Source organism: Somniosus microcephalus, chromosome 6 (genome assembly GCF_052327205.1).
Source record: "Somniosus microcephalus isolate GS21.2 chromosome 6, FLI_Smic_1.0, whole genome shotgun sequence".
In the NCBI taxonomy this organism is placed as follows: domain Eukaryota; kingdom Metazoa; phylum Chordata; class Chondrichthyes; order Squaliformes; family Somniosidae; genus Somniosus; species Somniosus microcephalus.
In genome coordinates, this window is record NC_140992.1 from 142463164 (window position 1) to 142481317 (window position 18154).

At 47.6% G+C, this 18154-nt stretch overlaps 1 protein-coding gene across 1 annotated transcript in view; it reads left to right on the top strand.

Moving 5' to 3' along the window:
• LOC147116110 (solute carrier organic anion transporter family member 2A1-like) overlaps nucleotides 1–18154 on the top strand; it is a 380850-nt gene that overhangs the window by 331715 nt on the left and 30981 nt on the right. Inside the window, exons 10-11 of the mRNA XM_085990861.1 lie at nucleotides 1124–1283; nucleotides 10774–10943. Coding sequence (XP_085846987.1) covers nucleotides 1124–1283; nucleotides 10774–10943 — 330 coding nt within the window. The remainder of the gene's footprint in view (nucleotides 1–1123; nucleotides 1284–10773; nucleotides 10944–18154) is intronic.

Sequence of the window (18154 nt, forward strand, 5' to 3'; positions counted from 1 at the left end):
CACACTCCACCTCAACCCCCCACACTCCACCTCAACCCCCCCACACTCCACCTCCGAACCCCCCACACTCCAGCTCAGCCTGATCACAGGTTCTGATCAGTTACTAATGGTCCATGGAGCTTTTGTTCAAATTAATGTCAGAATGGGCGTGAAATTCAGCAGCGCCCCATTTTGGGGTGGTAACCCTGGTGAGGCGTGACATCCTGTGCCCGGCGAGGAAAGCCTGCCCTGGCCGCGGAATTCACCTTACGGCCCCGCCCAGGAAGTGGAGTGCAATGTCGGGTGCTTCACTTCCTGGTGGGACAGTAACCGAGGCGATGTTGAGGCGCATTCGGCAACGCTCGGCAAAAGCTTTGTGTTTCAACGTCCCTCCCCTCCAGTTAAAGGGGAGGGCCGCTACGCACTCTGTAGGGACTCCGATGGTGCCAAATAGACCACCAGGGCGGCGTGGTGCCATGACAGCAGCCCTGCACGAGACATGGTGCCGGGCTTCGCAATGGCCGCCAGGACCACGCCATGGCATACCACGGAGGGCCAACCTGTAGGTCGACTAAAAAAAGAAAATGGCGGCGCAGGTTGCGTCCGCACCTCCCCATTAACTACTGCCCCGCGAGCGGAGATCAGTCCGGTTCACGACCTGCGAGGTTGGTGCTGACACCGCCCGCGACAGTGTCGCGGGGTGCAACCGAATTTCTGCCACAGGGCTGTAAGGGGTCGCAGCGGGGATGCGAAGGGATTGCCGCACATGGCGATGACATCATTGCCGGTGTAGCGGCGGCCCAGGGTGCTACCAGCGGGGACGCAGCGCTATCTGGTAGTGCCTCAGCAAAGCCCCGCTGAATTACGCGGGAGGCGCTTCCCCTGGGCAATAACCCCTTTGCGCCCATTAGCGCCCCCCTCAGCGCAAAGGAGCCGAATTTCACCCCATGGTTTGTGGCGTAACACAATTAAAATTGCTATAGAAAGGAATTAGTCCAAAAGACACTCTTTTGCACTGTGTGCATGTGACACGCATTTCTGAATTAGGGTGCAGTGAAACCCACTGAAGGTTGGCTTTATTTGAAGTGAGGTAGAATTAAATGGTTTGGTTTGACATTCTTGTGTAATTTCTGGATCTTGGCAGCTCCTCTTCGTTCGATCTCAAGGCTGACTGTAATGCTCATTGCTTCTGCTTTGATTACACTTACAACCCGGTGTGTGGTGTTGACGGTATCGAATATATCTCACCGTGCCAAGCTGGCTGCACTCACTCTGTCTTCAACTACTCCACAAGGAGGGTTATGGTAAGTGTTTGAGATTTACAGAAAGCAACTTTACTTCCTCCACTTTGGTCAAATATTTTCTCTGCCTATCCAACATGTTCATCACCATTGCCCTATATCAATCCAATACTAAACCCACTGCCCTGCTCCCTGTCCATAGCCCTGTATCAATCCCAAACTAATCCCACTGCCCCGCTCTCTCCCCATAACCCTGTATCAATCCAACACTAATCCCACTGCCCCGCTCTCTTCCCATGGCCCTGTATCAATCCAACACTAAACCCACTGCCCCACTCTCTCTCCATAGCCCTGTATCAATCCCAAACTAATCACACTGCCCCACTCTCTCCCCGTAGCCTTGTATCAATCCCAAACTAATCCCACTGCCCCGCTCTCTCCCCATAGCCCTGTATCAATCCACAACTAAACTCACTGCCCCACTCTCTCCCCATAGCCCTGTATCAATCTAAAACTAATCTCACTGCTCCATTCTCTCCCCATAGCCCTGTATCAATCCAAAACTAACCTCACTGCCCTGTTCTCTCCCCATAGCCCTGTATCAATCCAACACTAAACCCACTGCCCCACTCTCTCCCCATAGCCCTGTATCAATCCAAAACTAATCCCACTGCCCCACTCTCTCCCCATAGCCCTGTATCTATCCCAAACTAATCCCACTGCCCCACTCTCTCCCCATAGCCCTGTATCAATCACAAACTAATCTCACTGCCCCGCTCTCTCCCCATAGCCCTGTATCAAATCAAAACTAATCCCACTACCCCACTCTCTCCCCATAGCCCTGTATCAATCCAAAACTAATCTCACTGCCCCACTCTCTCCCCATAGCCCTGTATCAACCCAACACTAATCCCACTGCCCCACTCTCTCCCCATAGCCCTGTATCAACCCAACACTAATCCCACTGCCCCACTCTCTTCCCATAGCCCTGTATCAATCCAAAACTAATCCCACTGCCCCACGCTCTCCCCATAGCCCTGTATCAATCCCAAAGTAATCCCACTGCCCCACTCTCTTGCCATAGCCCTGTATCAATCCAAAACTAATCCCACTGCCCCACGCTCTCCCCATAACCCTGTATCAATCCCAAAGTAATCTCACTGCGCCACTCTCTCCTCATAGCCCTGTATCAATTCAAAACGAATCCTACTGTCCTGCTCTCTCCCCATAGTCCTGTATCCATCCAAAATCAACCCCATTACCCCATTCCCTAAAATAGCCCTGTATCAATCCTAAACTAATTCCAGTGCCCCGCTCTCTCTGGAAGGTGAGGACAAGGGTGTTGTGTATGTACCTTTAAGGGAATAACTGGTCTTAGACTGCAGTACCGGCAGTGACCACCCCTGTATAAAAGGCCCTAGCAGCCTTCTGTAGTTTCAGTTTCAAGCTGCCTCTTGTTCAGTAAAGTACCTGTTAAACTGTTCTCCCGAAGTCCGTGTATTATTGAGGCGTGGACTTTACAGTGGCGATGAGTAAGTTCGAACTCACCTGCAGTGTGGCATCATCTCACGGGGATCTCGCCTGAAAGGAAGGTCCTGGAAGGTCGTAGTCCGAGCAACGGGCGTCGACCGAGGGCAACCGCCCAAAGAATCCATCGGTGTTTGGAGAATTGCGGGAGAGACTGTGGTTCCAGCGAATCGTGCTGGTAGCAGGTAGCGCGCTGACCCTTCCGGACTGCGACGGGCTCAAGCTCGATCGAGCGGCTCTACAAATCGGGCCACGCAGCGTCGCCGGGAAAAGAAAACAAGAGAGAGCGGGTGGAGCGCACAGGGCGCGGTCGGTGCTCGAGAACAGGACAGCGGAGAGAAACTAAACGGGGGGGGAAGGAAAGCGAGACGCGCCGAAGCTGTGGGTCACCACCATTACCCCGTAGAACGCTAGGAGCAGCGTGGCAGTAAGGGGAAGAAGCAAAAGCGCAGGAGGCGCCATTTTATTCCATTGGGGAAGAAGCAAAAGCGCGGGAAGCGTTTTTTAAATCGCCCAAGATGCCGAAAAGTGGCAGTATCACTGCTTTCGACAACGAGGTAGAAGACTGGACCACGTATGTAGAAAGAATTGAAGTGTACTGCAAGGCAAATGAGGTGGCCGATGGAAAGAGGGCGTCAGTATTATTAAATCTGATGGGTGCGAGTACGTACGGCCTATTGCGGAATTTAATTACCCCAGCTAAACCAATGGAGAAAAGTTTGAGGAGATTGTTCATATCTTACAGGAACACCTAAGCCCTACACCACTGCTGATAGCAGAAAGATTCAAGTTCCATAACAGAAACCAGCACAAAGATGAGAGCAATGCTGACTATCTTACGGAACTACACAAGTTATCGAAGCACTGCCAGTTTGGAGCAGGACTGGCAGACACCTTACGGGATAAGTTTGTCTGCGGGCTCCAGAGTGAAGGAACCCAGAAACGACTACTTTCAAAAAAGGACCTGACGCTAGAACAGGCTTTCAGCATGGCAGTATCCTACGAAGCAGCAGCACGGGGAGCTGCAGAAATACAACAGAAACCACAAGAATACAGCGCTAACGAAATGGCGTATGGAGCAGAAAAGTGCTATCGCTGCGGCAGAACAACCCATGAGCAGAAGGACTGCTGGTTTAAAGACAAAATATGCAGGCAATGTGGGAAAATGGGACATATAGCAAGAGTCTGCAGGTCGGGAAAGAAGACCAACATGACAAGAACTACTAAGGAACAGTACAGGAAAGTAAAGAAACTGACAGATATTAGTTCAGAAGATCAGGAGAGTGATAAGGACTCCGGGAGCAGGCGACTAAGTTGTTTAAAGTTACACAACGTGATCGCAAAAGAAGATCACCGAACCATTTGGGTCACCCTCATGATAGCAGGGTCCCCAGTGAAGATGGAATTGGACACAGGATCAGCCCTAACTGCCATGAATCGACGAGACTTTGAGCGGCTATTCTCACACATACCCATAAAGGACACGTCCATTGTATTGAAGACATACACGGGGCAAAAGGTCTACCCCAGAGGAAAAATAAGGGTGCCAGTTGAATATAACGGAAAGGAAACACAGAAACTATACATGTATATACTACGAGATGGAGGACCACCATTATTGGGACGTGAATGGATCCGAAGATTACAATTGGATTGGCATTCCATTCTGGCACTAACTGTGACTGACAAAAAAGATGATGACATCGCACCTGGACGTCTGTCACAAATTCTATCTGACGCGGAAGAGGTATTCCAACAAGGACTTGGGACTAAAAGGAGTAAAGGCAACCATAAAGATTGAGGATAACGCAACCCCAAACTTTTTCAAGGCCAGACCGGTGCCATACGTGATACGCCCAGCTGTGGAAGCTGAACTGGAGAGTCTGGAGCGTTCGGGGGTGCTGTCTAAGGTGGACTGGAGCGAGTGGGCCACACCCATCGTTCCTGTAATGAAGAAAGCATTGAGCAGCACGCCTGGGGAGCCAAGGAAGGTTCGCATCTGTGGGGACTTCAAGGTGACTGTGAACCCAGTCCTGCACACAGTACAGTATCCGCTTCTGCGGATAGAAGATATTTTCGCCTCACTATCTGGAGGGTAAAGTTTTACAAAGACTGACCTGGCTCAAGCATATCTACAAATGGAGGTGGAAGAAGCATCTAGGAAATACCTCACGATAAACACTCACAAAGGCCTTTACCAGTACAATCGACTGGTATTTGGGGTAGCATCAGCCCCGGCTATGTGGCAGAGGGCAATGGAACAAGTCCTGCAAGGGATCCTGGGGACCCAGTGTTATTTGGACGACATCCTGGTTACGGGCGAAAATAACAATGAACACCTTGCCAACCTGGAACAGGTGCTCACGAGATTGCAGGAATATGGGCTACGAGCCAACCGTCCCAAATGCGAGTTCTTCAGGAGACAAATCTCGTATTGTGGCCACATGATTGATGAGGAAGGGTTGCATAAGTTGCCGGACAAGATTGAGGCTGTAGTCAAGGCTCCAGCACCAGAAAATGTGTCGCAACTGAGGTCGTTCCTCGGGTTGGTGAACTACTACCATAAGTTCTTGCCGAATTTATCTACAATTCTGCACCCACTGAACGCCCTCCTTCAAACTGGTGTAACATGGAAATGGAGTGATGAGTGTAAGCGTGCCTTTCAGGAATGTAAATGCCAAATCACTTCAAAAGAAGTATTGGCCCACTACAACCCAACACTACCGATTCGGTTGGCATGTGATGCGTCACCTTACGGCATTGGAGCGGTGCTGTCACACAAATTCCGTGACGGTTCAGAGAGGCCAATAGCCTTTGCATCGCGCTCGCCAACCTCAGCCGAGCGTAACTACGCCCAGATTGACAGGGAGGCCCTCAGCCTGGTGTGGGGGGTGAAGAAGTTCAATCACTATCTGCACGGGCAGAAATTCACCCTACTGACTGATCATCAACCCCTGGTCTCAATCTTTAACCCAAAGAAGGGCGTTCCAGTGATGACGGCGCAACAGCTGCAAAGATGGTCACTTTTTCTAGGGGCACATCAGTATGACATAGAGTACAAAGGTACGAAACAACATGGAAACGCTGATGGGCTGTCGCGCCTACCGTTGCCTACGGCAGAAGAAGCACCTGCAGTGGACCCTGTGGAGATATTCCATGCGACCATAGTCGAATGTTTGCCTGTTACAAACGCAAGTATTGAGAAGGAAACCCGCAATGACCCGACATTCTCTCGGGTCTATGATTTGACGGTGAAGGGATGGCCAGCATATGGCGACTCACTGTTGCCAGCATTCTCGCCAAGGAGGGAACAGCTGTCAGTGTGCCGGGGAACCTTGATGTGTGGATCCCGAGTGGTAATTCCACCCAAGTTGAGAGATAGAGTACTCTATGAGCTTCACGAGGGTCATCTGGGAGGGGTTAAAATGAAGAGCCTATCCAGGGCGTTTGTGTGGTGGCCGGGAATCGATAAAGAAATCGAGGATATGACCAAGAGATGCACAGGATGCCAGAAGGTCCAAAACGCTCCACGACAGGCCCCGCTACATCCATGGGAGTGGCCCTCATCTCCATGGCAACAGGTACACATTGATTTCGCTGGTCCATTTATGGACTCAATGTTTCTAATCGCTGTGGACGCCCATTCAAAATGGCCAGAGGTCATTAAAATGTCCTCCACCACCACGAAGAAAACTATTGCAGTCCTAAGGACCATCTTCGCCAGGAATGGGTTGCCAGAACAGATCTGTTCCGACAATGGCCCACAGTTTGTGTCTGAGGACTTCCGGAGGTTCCTGAAGAATAATGGGGTGAAACATTACACATCTGCCCCATATCATCCAGCCACAAATGGGTTGGCTGAGAGGTTTGTTCAGACCTTTAAAAAGGCCATAAAGGCAATGTATAATGACGACATACCACTGCAACACAAGGTGGATAACTTCCTGTTTGCTTACCGGAATGCGACCCATGCAGTAACCAACCAAACTCCAGCCGTACTGTTTTTCAACCGGAGACTAAGATGTCGCTTGGATTTGCTCAAACCAAACATAAGACGAGAGGTTGAGGATAAGCAGTTCCAGCACATAAATGAGAAGCCAACCAGGAGCTTCAAGATAGGGCAACCAGTCTTGGCCCGCGACTACCGAACAGAAAAATGGCAGCCAGGTACGATATGCACACAGCAGGGACCACTAATGTACACAGTGGACGTTGGAGAGAGCATCGTGAGACACCATGCTGACCAGATTCTAGAGTCACAGGAACAAGCCAAACCTGTACCACAAGCATGTGCACCTGGTAATGAGCCCGAAGTACAGATTGCGTCTACCTCAGAAGCAGGGGTATTGGAAGCTGACGAACCAACCAATGACAATGAGCCAGAATTGACTCCACCGCCAGAACAGGATACTTGAGAAAGGCGCTATCCAGTCCGGATCAGGAAGCCTCCTCAAAGACTGAACTTATAAATGACTATTTCAGTTGATGTATATATTACTGAGGAAATTGTAATTGTAATTAGTTATTATTTAGTTGTTAAATGAATGTTATGTACTGTTTATCTAAAAGGGGAGGAATTGTTGTGTATGTACCTTTAAGGGAATAACTGGTCTTAGACTGCAGTACCGGCAGTGACCACCCCTGTATAAAAGGCCCTAGCAGGCTTCTGTAGTTTCAGTTTCAAGCTGCCTCTTGTTCAGTAAAGTACCTGTTAAACTGTTCTCCCGAAGTCCGTGTATTATTGAGGCGTGGACTTTACAAAGGGGAACCCTATCATGGTTCCATCACCAGCCACCACGTTCAATAGATCATTTTCCGCCACCTCCAACGTGATCCCACTAAACACATCTTTCCCTCCCCTCTCAGCATTCCAAAGGAACCATTCCCTCCACGGCACCCTGGTCCACTCCTTTATCACCCCCATCACCCGCTCCCCTTCCCACAGCACTGTCCCGTGCAAGCGCAGAAGATGCAACACCTGCCCTTTCACCTCCTCCCTTCCCACCATCCAGGGTCCCTTGCTGTTTGTGGTCTACATTAATGATTTGGATGTGAATGTAAAAGGTATGATCAGTAAGTTCGCAGATGACACGAAAATTGGTGGGGTGGTAAGTAGCGAGGCGGGAAGCCTCAGGCTACAGGACAATATAGATGGGTTGGTCAGATGGGCGGAACAGTGGCAAATGGAATTTAACCCTGAAAAGTGTGAGGTGATGCATTTTGGACAGACTAACAAGGCAAGGGAATACACAATGAATGGTAAGACCCTAGGAAAGACAGAGGATCAGAGGGACCTTGGTGTGCATGTACATAGATCCCTGAAGGCAGCAGAACAGGTGGATAAGGTGGTTAAAAAGGCATATGGGATACTTGCCTTCATTAGCCGAGGCATAGAATATAAGAGCAGGGAGGTTATGATGGAGCTGTACAAAACGCTGGTAAGGCCACAGCTGGAGTACTGTGTGCAGTTCTGGTCGCCACATTATAGGAAGGATGTGATTGCTTTGGAGAGGGTGCAGAGGAGATTCACCAGGATGTTACCTGGGCTGGAGCGTTTCAGCTATGAAGAAAGACTGGACAGGCTGGGGTTGTTTTCCTTGGAGCAGAGAAGGCTGAGGGGGGACCTGATTGAGGTATACAAAATTATGAGGGGCATAGATAGGGTGGATAGAAAGGAACTTTTCCCCTTAGTAGAGGGGTCAATAACAAGGGGGCATAGATTCAAGGTAAGGGGCAGGAGGTTTAGAGGGGATTTGAGGAAAAACTTTTAACCCAGAGGGTGGTTGGAATCTGGAACTCCCTGCCTGAAAGGGTGGTAGAGGCAGGAACCCTCACAACATTCAAGAAGCATTTGGATGAGCACTTGAAATGCCATAGCATACAAGGCTACGGACCAAATGCTGGAAAATGGGACTAGATTAGATAGGGCTTGATGGCTGGTGCGGACGCGATGGGCCGAAGGGCCTCTTTCTGTGCTGTATAACTCTATGACTCCTTCCAGGTGAACTAATGATTTACTTGTGCTTCTTTCAATTTTGTATACTGTATTCGCTGCTCACAATGCGGTCTCCTCTACATTGGGGAGACCAAACGCAGATTGGGTGGCTGCTTTGCGGATCACCTCCGTTCAATCTGTAAGCGTGACCCTGAGCTTCCAGTCACCTGTCATTTTAATTCTCCACTCCACTCCCACTCCGTCCTCGGCCTCCTACACTGTTCCAATGAAGCTCAATGTAAGCTTGAGGAACAGCACCTCATCTTTCTATTAGGCAATTTACAGCCTTCTGGACTCAAAATTGAGTTCAACAATTTCAGACCATAACCTCTGCTCTCATTTTTTCAGACAGCAGCTGTTGCTGATGATTCTGATATTCCCATTTACACCTCATCTTGAGTCATCTTTTGTTTCTTTACTTGTCCCATTACCATCTCCTCTCGCCTTGCACCATCCTCCCTTTTTTTCATTTATCTCTCCTGTCTTCCACCCTATCACAGACCTTCCCTTTTGTTCTTTCCTCCCCTCCCCCCTTTCCCGGCTTCTGCACTTGTTTAAAATCTGTTACATCTCTAACTTTTTCCAGTTCTGACGAAGGGTCTCCACAGATGATGCCTGACCTGCTGCGTATTTCCAGCATTTCCTGTTTTTATTTCTCTCCCTATAGTCCTGTTCAATCCTTCTCTAATTTTCTCACTGCCCAACTCTCTCCCCATAGCCCTGCATCAACTAATCCCACTGCCAAAACTCCTCATCTCCTTTCCCCTCCCCTTCCACTCCCACCGCTCTGCCTAGCAGCACACGAAGCAACCAGTTTCGCCCACTGCTTTTACATCCAGTAGATGCGTTTTTCTGTAATGTAGGCCCTTTGTATGTGGACAGGTTGTTAGCCTGACCACATTCCCTACTGGGGTGTCCGGCTGGATGTGGTGGTCTGGTGGGGGTGTGGGGAGATTCACCATTCCTCTCCACTCCCATCGGACACAAGCACCCCGCTGGATGTCAACCTAGGATTCAGATTACAGAACTCTGGTCTCCTAGCTGAGGCTGTCTGGTGTGGGGCTTGAACCCATTACCTTCCAACTCAGGTGGGAGTGCTACCACTGAGCCAATGCTCACTCAACGAGGAAAACATATGAGAAAAGAAAGTGCGAGTGAAAAGTAGTTAAAAAAGGCATTATGGAAAGTGCAGTGAAAAGGGTCAGATTTGATGCCATGCTATTTGTCAAAATGCTTCCTTTGAGCAAGGAAATCATTTAAATTTTGCATGCAGTTTCTTGAAGAATAACTTTTGCCTTCCTTAAACTAGCACAAAGTGTTTGTTTTTGTTAAACGAGTGTTAGAGGGCCCTACCATCGTGGAGACACGGTCACGGTCTCTTTTAGCTCTTCATCTCCCAACCTTTACTTCCCCTGAACCTTCCCTTTTATGCTCACCTGGCTGGAGAAAGTCTCCTCCCTCTCCAGGTGCAATTATCTTTAAAGGCGAGGTTCTTAAAGAGGCCATTCCCTTACTCAGGAACCAGAGCCCTCATCAGCCTGCTACACTAGATTAATGTCAGTCCTCGGATAAAATGAAAATTATAAAGACCTTGGCTGCACAAGTGATTCAGAGAATGCACCCTATAACACTGAGCCACTTCTGGAACTTCAGTCAATCATTTCAAATATGGGGGTCAAGTTTCGTCAACAATTGTTAGCTATAATATCATAAAGGTATAGCATAGAATCATAGAATGATGCAGCACAGGAGACCATTCTGCCCATCATACTTGTATGCATGTGTACTTTAGTTATAAATGTGTTTTGGCCCTATCTTTAAATATGAAAATATGAACCTGCATTTATACAGTCTAATCACATGCTCAGGAAGTCCTGAATGATGTTTTGAAGTGCAATCATTGTTGTTATTTAAACAAGAGTGTGATACAGGAGTAGGATTAGATACAAATGGTACATTGGCCAGTTTTTATGTACAAGGGTTTCTTGGAGATCTGTAATCATGTCATTGCCCTTCTTCCTGTTGATCCAGATCTACGACAACTGTAGCTGCATTCAGACATCTGACGATGAGGACTCTGCTCATCCCGGGCACTGCAAGGTCAGCTGTTCCTCCCTGCTTCTCCCAGTGGTCTTTAGCATCTCTTTCGTCGGACTGATAGCCGCCCTCACCCACAATCCTCTCTACATGGTAGTGCTGCGGTAAGTGCTTGAAGCTGTGACTGAGTTTCCCCTCATGTCCTGTCTCTCCTCCTTAAACCTATCTCTTGGACCAAGCTTTTGCTCACCTGTCCTAATATCTCCTTCTTTGGCCCAGTGTCAACTTTTATCTGATTACACTTCTGTGACGCACCTTGGAGTGTTTTACTATGTTAATGGCGCAATATAAATGCAAGTTGTTGTGTCTTTACTAACACACAAATTAACCCCACGCCCTGTTCATTTTATGGGCGGATAAACAGAAGAACATAAGAACATAAGAAATAGGAGCAGGAGTAGGCCAATCGGCCCCTCGAGCCTGCTCCGCCATTCAATAAGATCATGGCTGATCTGATCCTAACTGCCAATCCACTATCACAGAACAATCTCCTGCATCTAACAGAATTAGACACACAAAATAGGAGCAGGATCAGGCTACACGGCCCCTGGGCCCGCTCCGCTACCCACAGGGCCATGACCGATCCGAACCTAGACTCATGTCCAAATTCCTGCCCGCTCCCCGTAACCCTTAATTCCCTTTACTTCTAGGAAACTGTCTATTTCTGTTTTAAATTTATGTAATGATGTAGCTTCTACAGTTTTTTGGGGCAGCATATTCCATGGACCTACCACCCTCTGAGTGAAGTAGTTCCTCCTCATCTCAGTTTTGAAAGAGCAGCCCCTTATTCTAAGACTATGCCCCCTAGTTCTAGTTTCACCCATCATCGGGAACATCTTCCCTGCATCCACCCGATCCAACCCCTTCATAATCTTATATGTTTCAATAAGATCGCCTCTCATTCTTCTGAACTCCAATGAGTAGAGTCCCAATCTACTCAACCTCTCCTCATATGTCCATCCCCTCATCCCCGGGATTAACCGAGTGAACCTTCTTTGTACTGACTCGAGAGCAAGTATGTCCTTTCTTAAGTATGGACACCAAAACTGTACGCAGTATTCCAGGTGCGGTCTCAACTGAAGCAATAACTCCCTATTTTTATATTCTATCCCCCTAGCAATGAAAGCCAACATTCCATTGGCCTTCTTGATCAGTTGCTGCACCTGCATACTAACCTTTTGAGTTTCGTGCACCAGGACCCCCAGATCCCTTTGTACTTCAGTACTTTCCAGTTTCTTGCCATTAAGATAATAACTTGCGCTACGATTTTTCCTGCCAAAGTGCATAACCTCGCACTTTCCAGTATTGTATTCCATCTGCCAAATCTCTGCCCACTTACTTAGCCTGTCTATCTCCCCTTGAAGGTTTTTTATGTCCTCCTCACTCACTACTTTCCCCCCCATCTTAGTATCATCTGCAAACTTTGATATGTTACACTCGGTCCCCTCCTCCAAATCGTTAATATAGATTGTAAAGAGTTGGGGACCCAGCACTGACCCCTGCGGAACACCACTAGTTACTGATTGCCAGTCTGAGAATGAACCATTTATCCCAACTCTCTGCCTTCTGTTAGATAGCCAATCCTCTATCCATGCCAGAATATTACCCCCAATCCCGTGATTTTTTATCTTAAGCAATAATCTTTTGTGTGGCACCTTGTCAAATGCCTTTTGGAAGCCTAAATACACTACGTCCACTGGTTCCCCTTTATCCACCCTATATGTTACTTCCTCAAAGAACTCCAGCAAATTTGTCAAACATGACTTCCCCTTCATAAAACCATGCTGACTTTGTCCTATTAAATTATGATTATCCAAATGTCCTGTTACTGTCTCCTTAATAATGGACTCCAAAATTTTACCTACCACAGATGTTAGGCTAACCGGTCTATAGTTTCCAGCCTTCTGTCTACTGCCCTTTTTAAATAAGGGTGTTACATTAGCAGTTTTCCAGTCTGCCGGGACCATTGCCAAGTCCAGGGAGTTTTGGAAAATTATTACCAATGCATCCACAATCCCTACCGCCACTTCCCTCAAGATCCTAGGATGTAAGCCATCCGGTCCAGGTGATTTATCCACCTTGAGTCCCATTATTTTACCGAGTAACATGTGCTGGTGAGCGTGGTGAAGTGGGTACTCTCGGTCATCACAATCCAATGCTCTGCTTCTGGTTTTTTTGGTCAATCTTTAACCTGTGGTCGATTAATTTATATGGAAGGATAGCTCCTGAATGACACAGTGGGGACATGCACCACTTAGTGTGATAGTGCCCATAAAGCCTAGCAAAGGCCCAGACTGATCATTGTTTTGTGCTGAATTAGCTGACCTTAGCCCAGGCTGAGGTGGGGTGCACTCCCAGGGACAGGAGGTGAAAACTGTCCAGCAATCTGTTCCTGATTGCTATCCACCAACCCTGCTGCAAGTATCCGTGAATGGACACCAGCTGAGGATACGACGGAATAGTGAAGATTCAAAATTGGTTAGCGAGTATTTTTTATGTTTTCATTTGACAAATTGTTGATGGTAGTATTGAGCTGTTGATGATTCCACTGCCAACAGTGACAAGCAACGAATTGACCAGCAAGAAACAAATAACATTGTAACGGTGAAAACCTGCAGTTATTTGACTTCAGTGGAAAAGAAAATTAGGCGAGGCATAAAACCCATGGTGATAAAGGTTAAAATGACCCCATAGTGTGAAGGTTCTCTCAACACTTGATATAACTCTTAGTTTGGTGTCACTTGGTGTTCTCAATGTTTAGTAATTCTCATTGTTACACTGAGAACATCTGAACACATTGACAAGTAGCGAGCAAATGTGGCTGTGCTGACACTTATTCAGAGTCTTATGTGAATCATGATATCCAAACGTTTAACAGTTCTTTTTGGAGTACTCCTTGTTCTTACTGAATTAACTGTATTCCGCCACTTCCAACTCACACATTCCATTGAGCGATGTCATTAGATGAGCGGATTGTTGTGCAGAGTTGATTGTCAAAGGTCTGGTGCTGCATCTCCTGCAGAATTCACCAAAACATTAACATTTCAACCCGTGGTTTTCCTCACCGGTGGACAGTTAATGAAAACCACGACTTCTCATCCAGCAAACTTGGCCAATTTACTTAAAAGCAAAATCCTGCTGAAATAAAAACAGAAAATGCTGGAAACACTCAGCAGGCCAGGCAGCATCTGTGGAGAGAGAGAAACGATGTCAAAGTTTCAGGCCGATGACCTTTTGTCAAAACTGGAAAAGGTTAGAGATGTAACAGATTTTAAGCAAGTGCAGGGGCAGGGAAAGGGGGGAGGGGAGGAAAGAACAAAAGGGACGGTCTGTGATAGGAAGGCAGGAGAGATTGAATGATTGTCCCTTTTAACCTGACCTGCTGAGTATTTCCAGCATTTTCTGTTTTTATAACCAATTTATTTAGCTGAATAAAAGATAGTCCAGAGTCCAAGTGTAAGATTCGCAAAATTTCTACATTTCCCCAAAGGTTATTAATAAGAAAAGGGACCCTGCGTGGACATTTTAATGAAAAAGGGTATCCAAGATGGCGTCCGCGCCTCGTGGCAGAAAGCCTGTGAGATTTTTTTTTAAACTTGGACTCTGCAGCACAGGCAGCTCGTGGAGAAATCAAAACCAAAGCTGCAGCTTCTGTGAAGAGAAACTTTGCATTTTGAAAACCAGACAGGACTTTGAATTATGTATTAGACCAAATCGGAGACAGATCAAACCCAGTTAGGCCTATAGTTAAGGCCATCAAGCAGTTTGCATAAATAATCGGGAACAGCTTAAGGAAGCCATCGAGGCTGGACAGGCCCATTAAGATGTATTAATAACAAAACAAGTCAATTATCAGGCCAGTAGATGCGATTACCGGCCATCTAAAAACAGTTAGTTTAGATTGCTACAATTATTTAAACTAGCCCGCCAAGATTGGGACAATGAACCAACCTGATTTGGCGCACAGATAAGGGCTATCGAAAGGAGTATAACTACAGGCCCCGGGTAGCAATCTGGGCTTGCTCACTCTCTTGACTCTTGCTCTTGCCCTTGACTCTGCTCTCGTGGCTCTGGCCTCTTGGGCTACTGCTCGTACTCGTGCCCTGGCCTCATGGCGGGTTCTCTCCCCGGGGCAGATTTTCAGTAGCTAAGGACACCATACCAACTGCTAGGAAGGGGAACGAGGCCCAAGTCCATAGCCATCCAGGACGCCCAGGCCGCAGAAAGGGGCGAGACAAAGTTGAGCAGGTAGCCCAGGACTTGTATAGTAGTCCGACGAGACGAGACGAGTGGAGACGAAGAAGACGATAATAACTCTAAGGGCAGAGCAGGGCAGCGGAAAATGTATCGATAAATAAACCAAGCGCCTAGTTATGAGCTGATGCTTGGGGAAGAAAGTCCTTGTGGACGGTGAAGACAAACACCTTGTTAAACACTGCGAGAACGCAGGTGTCTACGCCGCAACGAATATACAGGCATTTGATGCATGGCTAGTAAAATCTAAATGGTAATGACTGGTGACGGTCCGATAAATATAACGTTACCGCCGACGACTGCCCGAGGGAGAAGAAGAGGAGAACCCATCGAGACGGGACGACGACGGTAGCGGAGGGGAGAAGATGTGTCGCAGTTGCAGACCCAGCACCGCGCCCTTGAAGACCACGTGGCGACAGGGTACCTAGAAGGACCAGAGACCAGACTTCAAAACTCGCACTCGTTAATAGTTGGCTTTTACTTTGGATTGGTGAGCATGAATTCTGGCCCCTCATAGCTTAATCTAGTTAGGTATAGGGGGTGGGATAAGGATAAGGGGATTGTTAAGATAGTTTGTTTTCCCTCGATGTGCCGTGTGTTCCCCATTACCTGTATAAGTATAGTTATTTTGTATTTTGCCTGTAAAAGTTTATACTAGTAATTTTTCATAAGATTGTGTTAATTTCTTCTTCAATAAAAATCTTGGTTTTGCTTACATCCAACCACCTGTCTACTCGAGTCTTTTCTGTATCGCCGCCTTGTACCTAAGTCCGGTGTCTAGAACCCAGGGGCGTGGGAGCGATTCGAACCGCTCATAAACAGTCAGAGGCATAACTGACTGGGTGTACGCGCCACCCCACACCACCCCCTGCACAATTTCACTTCTGTTTATTCTAAGGTTTAATCTGTACCTTCTGAAAATTCCCCTTTGTTTTAAAAGTATACCAGAAAGGTTTCTGTGGTGTATGTAACCTGTACCACCTTAAGAGAACTACCTTAAGAAGATGGACTACTTTCTCTTGCTACTGTATATTGTAGTACCGGTGGTGACCACACCGGTATATAAGCTCTGTGTAGTAATTTGTAAAGCAGTTCAGCCCTGACCTTCAAGTAGTAAAGACCTGTTTAAGTTTTTCCTGTTGTCTGTGTCCAGTTATTTAAAATAAGTATATCTGGAACACACAGACTCAACAGTGGCGACGAGTCAATCTTACCCAGCGGCAATTGCATCCAAGGCAGCTTCGTCCCCAGAACGGGCGTCGAGAAGAGGCATCCGCCCTCATCATCCTGCTGAGCACCGCATTCGGACGGGAGGCATCGAGAACCCGGGTTGGAATTGCTGACCACGAAGTCCACCATCAGCGACAGGCAGTGATCATCCTTCTTCCACGGCGGTGGGTAAGCCGATCTAGCGACACGGGCAGAAAGTCGGCCGCGTTGTCAGTGGAGAAGGGGGGCGAGACCGGAGGAAAAAGGGCGGAGAACTCGACTGCAGCCGGTGTAAAGGGCCGGGCTGCAATCGGAATAGACGCGCAGCAAGAAAGGAAGCGCTATTACCCACGAGGACAGCGGGGAGTAAAAGCAGCAGCGTCGGGGGAAATTAAGGACCGCTGGGAGGCGAGAACGGCAACAGCGCGGTAATCACCATTGTAGCCAGCGTGGGAAGAAGCCAAGCGCAGGAAGCTGCCATTTTAGTCGGCGCAGGAAGAAGACAAGCGCGGGAAAAGCCGCCAAGCGCGGGAAGCCGCCATTTTGGAAATAAATAAATAAATAAATAAAAAATAATAATAATGTACTTAAAGAAACTTACAAGGATGCCTAAAAACGGTAACATCACTGCTTTTGATGACGATGTCGAAGATTGGGCCACTTATGTGGAGCGTATTGAAGTTTATTGTACAGCAAATGAGATACCGGCTGAAAAGAAAGCACTAACCCTATTAAACTCGATGGGTGCGAAGACGTACGGGTTATTAAGGCACCTTGTAACACCAGATAAACCGGCGGATAAGACTTTCGCGAATATTGTTACTATCCTGCAAGAGCATTTAAACCCCACGCCGCTGCTGATAGCGGAACGATTTAAATTTTACAGAAGAACGCAGCTGAAAGAGGAAAGCAACGCTGAATTCTTAATTGAACTGCGCAAGCTATCAAAGTACTGTCAGTTTGGTACAGGACTAGCAGATGCTCTGAGAGATAAGTTCGTGTGTGGACTATTAAAAGAAGGAACTCAGAAGCGACTGCTAGAGGAAAAGGACCTTACGCTAGATAAAGCTGTCACCATTGCAGCATCGCACGAGGCGGCAGCACGAGGCACCGCGGAAATGCAGCTAAGGCCATCGGAACTCAGCACCAATCAAATGGCATTGGGTGCAGTAAAGTGCTATCGTTGCGGAAGGACAACGCACGATCAGAACCAGTGCTGGTTCAAAGATCAAGAATGCAGAAAATGTGGCAGACTCGGTCACATAGCGAAAGTATGCCGGTCAGGAAAGAAGACCAGCAACAAAAAGTCACCACAGAAGAAGTACAAAAAAGTACACAAGGTGACAGAGAACAGTTCGGATGAACAGAAGACGGATTCAGACTCCAGCAGTAAGGAACTGGGTTGTCTAAGAATACATAATGTGGGTAACACAGCAGACCACCAAACTATTTGGGTTACACTCCAGATAGCAGGAGTCCAAGTGAAGATGGAATTGGACATGGGATCGGCATTGACGGTCATGAATAAGCAAGATTACAAAAGGTTATTCTCACACATTCCCCTAAGGGATACGGAGATTGTATTAAAAACATACACGGGGCAAAGAGTGTACCCCATCGGAAAGATAAAAGTAAAGGTGGTCCACAAGGGTAAAGAAAGCAAAGGAATGGACTTGTATGTGTTACCTGAGGGAGGTCCACCACTACTGGGACGGGAATGGATCAGGAGAATAAATATGGACTGGCATTCCTTAAAAGCACTAACTGTAGATTCCGGTAAAAAGGACGATGTCAAACCTAAACGACTGTCCAGAATATTGGACGATGCTAAGGAGGTGTTCCAACAGGGACT